This window comes from Buteo buteo, chromosome 19 (assembly GCF_964188355.1).
Source record: "Buteo buteo chromosome 19, bButBut1.hap1.1, whole genome shotgun sequence".
Lineage (NCBI taxonomy): Eukaryota > Metazoa > Chordata > Aves > Accipitriformes > Accipitridae > Buteo > Buteo buteo.
The window spans coordinates 18520424-18527645 of NC_134189.1; the positions used below are offsets into that span (position 1 = coordinate 18520424).

General features: G+C 42.6%; 1 protein-coding gene across 9 annotated transcripts in view; it reads left to right on the forward strand.

Annotated features, from left to right (window-relative positions):
- SOX5 (SRY-box transcription factor 5) overlaps window positions 1-6978 on the forward strand; it is a 291945-nt gene extending 284967 nt beyond the window's left edge. For all 9 annotated transcript variants that reach the window (XM_075051376.1, XM_075051377.1, XM_075051378.1 and 6 more), the window contains 2 exons: window positions 1189-1405; window positions 4772-6978. In XM_075051376.1, the coding sequence (XP_074907477.1) occupies window positions 1189-1405; window positions 4772-5075 (521 nt within the window). In that variant the 3' untranslated portion in view covers window positions 5076-6978. The remainder of the gene's footprint in view (window positions 1-1188; window positions 1406-4771) is intronic.
- Window positions 6979-7222: the final 244 nt, after the last annotated feature.

Sequence of the window (7222 nt, forward strand, 5' to 3'; positions counted from 1 at the left end):
GTATGACATATGACATTATGAACCCACTAAATTGAGAAACTATTCAAACTTTTTTTCCAATGGGAAAATTTACTATTTTCCAATAAAGTTTTCCTTCTAGGCCACAAGTTTCACAGCTTGGACCATTCCTGTTATTTGAAATGTATCGTACCCTGAAGCACTTCAGTAGTTTGTGAAAAAATAAAATAGGATAACTGATGCAAGAAATTTTACTTTCTGCTCCCATATTATGTCCTTTAAGAAATACTAGTTTATAAATTTCAGGAAATATTTGAAAACAATTGTAAAGTCTCTATTATTTCCCTAGCTCAAGTATCCACACTCACACAGGCAGAGTGTCAGAAACAAGACTGCCAGCAATGAAGCCATAGTGTGGCTCCGTGGAGAGGTGTGCCAGTATCCCAGTGCTCTTCCCTTCATCACAGATACTAAATTCTTTAAGTTGGAGCTGGCAGTGTTCACCAGGACTTGGTCTTGGAGTTAAACCCCCACTGAGACATATGGGATAGTTTATAGCTTTTAGAGGCACTGCTTCAGGGTCTTTGCAGGCTCGTGTACCCAGCAGCATAGCATTTACAATCGGTTTGTATTCTGCTTCTCACAAACCTGGATGCTAGAAAGAAAGGATATTTGTCATGAAAGACTAAGCTGTAGACACATATATATCCAGAGTTTATGCCTTGATCCAGCGGTGGTGGAGCACAGCAACTAGATCGCAGCACGTGTGAGTGGTGCCTCCTTTAGAACGGGAGGTGAAAACAAGCCCGTGGCCAAAGGAAGGCAGGGGGGATGTAGCAGAGCAGACTCTGTGTATCTAAGGGGTCTTTGGCCATTCCACTAAAATGCACTGCCTTGTTTTCTACAACAAAGTCTCAAGGACTGGCTCATTGTCAGGATGGCGGGTTTACTTCCCACCTGAAAGACATTATAATGTAGATAAGTTTCAGTAAAATACTGAGTCAAAACTTGCAGCATCATCCCTCTCTGCCTCTTGGCCATACGCAAGAGGTTTACCAGTCAAATACAAACAAGACCTGACCCCTGTCTAGAAGCTCTGACAGATTCCCAGCCCAAAGCGATATGACCGTAGGTATCTTGTTCTGGGTGACCTACTTGTTTCTCTGCCTTTCAGTGTTTGTGGATGAGTAGAATCTCATTTCTCATTCTTCTTTTTTTTTTTTGCGACAGGATCTCGCTGGAAAGCTATGACAAACCTAGAGAAGCAGCCATACTATGAGGAGCAGGCCCGACTTAGCAAACAGCACCTGGAGAAATACCCAGACTACAAATACAAGCCGAGGCCGAAGCGTACTTGCCTTGTAGATGGCAAAAAATTACGCATTGGCGAGTACAAGGCTATCATGCGCAACAGACGCCAGGAGATGAGGCAGTATTTTAACGTTGGGTATGGGACCTTTAAAAACTACTGCTTATTTCAGCAAAAAAATTTTTCAGGGAGAATTCTTAATTCAGTGTGGTAAATCTTACATTTTATTGGCCAGAACATTATATATTGCTAACAGAATATGAAGCTTATACTTTAAAACAGTGTGTTCCAGGAGGAAGTTAGGCAGTTAGGGATTTTTTTGTTGGCTCTGCTATATAGTCATCTTATAGCTTCGGCCAACTGTCACATGTCCACTCTGATCATGCAAAAGAAAAAAAAAAGCTGAAGATTTTCCAATGAGACCTAAGTCTTCTAATAAAACCTTATAACTGTATTATGAGGCCTCAGAGAGTATATCTGAATGAATCTATGGTAGTGCCTCTTGATCCAAAAGCCAAAAATACAAGTTTGCATTCAGTATGATCTGCGGCAAGTGGTCTGCAAAAGGACTGCTGACCATACTGAACTTGAGCTGGAATATGGACTTGGCTCAGTTAATATATGTCAGGAGTGAAGTTGTCTGCGTTGTCCATCGTGACGGCATTTGTCACGCTAAGGAGTGTCTTCCAGTACAGTAAGCTGAATGCTTTGTGTTGAGCATTAATTTCAAGAGGACTGGTTCTGATAAACAGCTAGTAGATCAGCTTGATACAATTAGATTAAAAACTGCCTAGAAAACTAGCATGTATTTTCCTTCTGCAAAGGCTCCTTGGTTTTGGTTACAGCAGATCAAAAGAATCGGAAGTAATCAAATATTCTGCAATATTTTTGTGTTCACTCCAGAAAATTAAAAGCTGCACAGTAGTCTTAAAAACAGCAAAGCCAGCAACAAGAATGACCCTCAGAAATAGTGGGATTTTTACTCTGTTTCATCTGAATTTGGAATCATTTTTACATTAACTGAGTTGCACATCTCTCTAGTTAACAGCTAGAAGTAGCAATAAAGGAGAGAATATCTGTCCAGCGACTGTTAAGTGTCATCAGACTGTGTTTTAAACAGCTACAGTGTGCATTGTTATAATAAGCTGCTCAGCAGAGAAATTTGAGCTGCTTAACCCTGTGGTGCTGGCAGGTCCAGTGATCCCAATGGTAAGCACTGAAACAAACACAGGGAAGTCAGCCAACATTTGGCATCAAGAGATTAAAAAAAGAGGAGGGGGGCCTTCTGGAAAAAGAATAGGTGGCAACAGAGCCCCCAAAAGACTGCTTATCTGGTTAACATGCATGCTTCATCATGGGAAAAAAAATTAACCTTGTAACATTCTGCATATTATTTAGCTCTCCAAACAAGGCTGACATTGAAATCAAGACATTTCTGGAGATAATTTGCACTGGGGCATTAGAGCACAGAACCCCGGGGTGAAATCTTTATAGAAGATTTACTGACAAAGCGGCCGATGACTGCAATGGGGTCAGTGTTTGATGCTGGCAATCACAGCACTACAATTGCATTCCTGGTTTTAGTTCCCCATCTGCTGCATCACCCAGTACAGGTCATTTAGGGCTAAACTTCCAAACACCAGTCCAGCTCCTGCCTGGGCACCAAAATAAGTGATTGGGTTTACAGGAGCTGTGGCTATGCCAGCTGCTGGGACATGCTGAAAGCCAGGCCGAAGGCATCGCAATGGGAAGGATTGGGCATTTTTTGCAACTCTTGGACTTAATGCCTCCCTGTCTCAGTGTCCTCGTCTTTAGTGGTAGTGTGGCAAGCTCACCTCACTGGACTGCTGAGAGCCCTTAGACATTAGTATCTGAGGACTGCTTTGAGGTCCTCTGGAGTGGACATCCTATAGAAGTGGAAAAATACTATTCTTAAATTATTTAATATTTGAAAAGCACTCTGAAAAGCACCATTTAAGTGCAAAGTGTTCCTATTGTTAAATATTAAAAGCAATTTAAGTGTGCTGAATCTTGTTACAGAAATGCTGACTCCAGAAAACAAAAGCCTTCCTATTGAATTAAGAATAAAATGCAAATTAGATCCGCTCCCTACTTTAAGAGCTATATCTTCAGCTGAGACAACTTCTGCTTGTTTCAGAGACACGGAAGCAGGACTGTGCGGAGGGCGGCCTCGCTCGAATGGCAGGCAGGAAGTAGCTGAAAATGCAGCGAGCAATTCCAAACAAATGTAAAGCTGTTTGGCAGAGGAAAGTCTTTCAGGATCACTGTACTGTGCAAGGCTTACTGTACAGCCAGGGCACAGGCAGGCAGGGGAACAGGGGAGGGTTTCATTCTTAATTAAGAATGTTCATCTCAAGAGACTCTCCCCTGTCTCCTGTGGCAAGGCTTTTCAGTGCAGATGGACACACCGCTGATGATATTACAATGTGCAGCATGTACTGAAGAGTATTACTGCAATGGAATTACTTCATGCAGCAAGGAAACAAAAGGAGCATGAATTTTAAACCTCTAGGCTTGTTGGGACCCTGAAGCTTCTCAGGGAAACAAACACTGCTCTAACACAGCTAGTGTTCTTGATGCAAAGGGAATTTCTATGGCCTGGAATAATTCTTCTTTCATTACTGCAGACAGGTTTCCAAGGCTTAGGCGCCGTATAAAGGCATCCTGTAGAGGATTTTCTCAAATGCTCATGTTGCTTGCTTGCTTTTTATTTATTTTTAAATAATGCGTGCTTCCATTTTAAGTCTGCCTTTTCCCGAATTTATCCACCTTCTTTCAAAGGTTCTGCTTTTCACAAGTGCTGCTCACTGTGGAAACTATCACCTTCCAGTGGGAGGCCCTTAGTGATCATCCTATAAAGCTGTCTTGGCCCCAGAAAGCCCACTGTTCCTCTCCCTGGTAATGGCCAGGTCTCTGAGTGAATGTGGAGTAAACATCACCTCTTTGGAGAGACCTGCCTTGCTTTCTCTTCATCCACTGGTCCTTTCCTACAGCACCTCCCCATCCCCGTGCAAACTACCTAGCCCTCGCCGCGTCTCGCCTGCTGGCAATGTGTTACTTTTATATCTACTCCTGCCAGCAACTTGGATTATTTAAAGGGAAGAGTTTCAAAATAGTGGTTTTTTAAGTTGGATCACAATTGAAAGGATGTTTATTTTTTGCTGGCAGCTCATGGAACACCCAGTTTACCCAGTAAAGAAGTTTGCCTCACAAGCAGGCAAGCTGAAGCTGTGTAGTTCAGGTACAGCTAGAGATGTTTACAGAGATTGGGCTTTCTTATCAGTGAAGTTGGTTTGGGCTTGATGTTCATTTCAAAAGCATCGGTTGGTGAGTCTGGAATATTGATAGAAGGGTTGTCTTGCATGGGCCATCCAGGAGCTTCCTCTTCATGCCCAGGAGCATATGCTGTGGGCTTGAAAAGCGCTGTCGTAGTTGCCCTCCCTTCCAGTATTCAAACATCCTTTTACTTTTTCTCCATGGCAGGCAACAAGCACAGATTCCCATTGCGACCGCGGGCGTAGTTTACCCAGGAGCCATTGCCATGGCAGGAATGCCTTCCCCACATCTGCCCTCCGAGCACTCGAGCGTGTCCAGCAGCCCGGAGCCCGGGATGCCCGTCATCCAGAGCACTTACGGCATCAAAGGTGAGGAGCCTCATATCAAGGAAGAGATGCAGACCGATGACGTCAATGGAGAAATCTACGATGAATACGATGAGGAAGAGGATGACCCCGATGCGGACTATGGCAGTGACAGTGAAAATCACATTGCGGGGCAAGCCAACTGATCAGGGTCCAAATATCTCGTGACCTACAGGACTTCAAGGAGAAAAGAAAAAATAAATAAAGCCCCATCTGGTTTATCCTTGCCAGTGGCCAAGCACATTAACTTTCTCATACACTGACTGTTACTTTAACTGTTAGTCTTAACTAGTTGGGACATCAGCTGACTAATAGACATCAGCCTGCATCAGAAGAAAAAAGGCTCAGAAGAAAGGAAGCAAAGACAACGACGACAACAACAACAGAATGATATAAGCTATGGGTAAAATAATGCCAGTAATTCAGCTGCTATACCCAAGCACTGAAGTCTTACCCGTCGACCTTTTATTATTATTATTTTTTTTTTCAAATAAACTTTATGGCTGTTTGTTCTACAATGTTCTAGAAATTCTCACTCAGGTACACAGTGCCAACAAGTGGCTTGTGAATGTGTTTTGTTGTTTTGTGCTACAGTTTAAAGAGAAATAATTTTTTTTTTTTTTTGGTAATGCACCTGACAGGAAAGAAAAAAAGATAAAATTCCTTTTACCCCCCTGTCTCCTCCTCCTCCTCCTCCCTGGCAAATCTGGGTCAGAAGTGTGTGTGTGTGTGCGTGCGTGCCTGTGCGCGTGGCTGGCAAGGAAGGAAGTGGGGAGTCTGTTTCTGTTAACCCCAACAAGCAATTATTTCCTTTCAAGAGAGGACTTCTCTTCATCAGTTGCACACCATACTGAGTCTTTGAGCAAGTGCCAAATTTGTACTAATGCGCTGAACTAGTCCAATTTGCTTTTTTTTGGTTGGTCTCTTCTTGTTTTGTTTTTCTTTTCCTTTTCTTTTGCTTCCTGCTCTGTCTTAAGTTAGGACAGTGTTGTATCTTAGACAATCCCTTGAAGAACCTGATATACCAGCAGCTGGTGAGGTTAGACATATATTTTTGGTTTTGCTTTTGCTTTTTAAAGGAAACTGTAGGTGCCGTTCTCAGGTGAAAAAAGAGAGAGAGAGACATAAGAAATTTAGAGAAAAAAATATTTTATGGTCTTGGATTTTCATGTGTGCGTGTTTATGGTACTAATAAGAATAATATTGGACTATTGCGAGCAAAAAGCATGTTCCAGAATGAAGTCCCACACCCTCCAAATGACTTGGTCTGTAAGAAGCCTTTGCTTTTAATTTACACTTCAAGTGGCAGCATATACAACATAAAAAAGGCTTGTCCAAAATGTGATTTGTTCTGCATAGGACAGGGCAACTGGAAGTGTTACCTCCTCGCTGACCATAATTAGGTTACCATGATGTCCAGTTTTGATGAACTCGTACCTTCAGGGTGGCTGAGTACTGATCTCTGATTCAAAAAGTGATTTTTTTTTAAACTGACTTTTTTTTTCTCCTTTGCACTTGCAGAAATCCTTTTTTATCAGTGGGATGTTTGTGTAGGAAGGAAGACTAATAGCTATGAAGAGATTTCCATATTCAAAGTGGGCAAGTAAGAACCCAAACCTTTGTGGTGCCGAGTTTCCCTAGCTGCTGCCTCTTACAAGTGACAAATTGTTCTCCTGGGCTAAAATATTTTCAACGTTGTTCTAGAGCCCTTAGATATGTTGCTTGGGCAGTTTTGCCTTCCTTGGGCAATAGCAGCCAGGTGAGGAGGGTGGATTTACACAAGCGTTAGCCTCTTGTATTTCCAATAGGGTAACCGAATGTTACACTTTATTTCAGGAAAAAAGAATGTAAATACAAGTGGATCAGAGAGTCTCTTTTCATCTCCTCGCTCTGATCTTCCTGTAGAAGGAGAGGACCGAGGTTCGTGTAGCAAGACAGAAGCATCAGTTCTAAACCAGCCAACCAACCAAAAAGGCTACCCGTAATTTCAAACAGCGGCTGCCCTGGAGCTCCTCTCTGGCCAGGGAAGGAAAGTCTTAGGATCGTACTGAGGCAAAAGCCTTCCTCTGAGTCGGTTTTCTAACTGAGGATGCCAGCTTTATATTCATGTCGCTCCCTGGTAAATTCCTACTCCTAGATAGAGAGACTCATTGCTATCATTATCACTTCTAACTTGGAAAAACAGCCCTGTGCATCTTAATGCCTGTGAGATCCCAGCGCAAGCATTCACCAGCACCATGGTCTTCAGTACTTGGCAACATTGATTTTGCAATGGTCCCTTAATCAGGCAAAT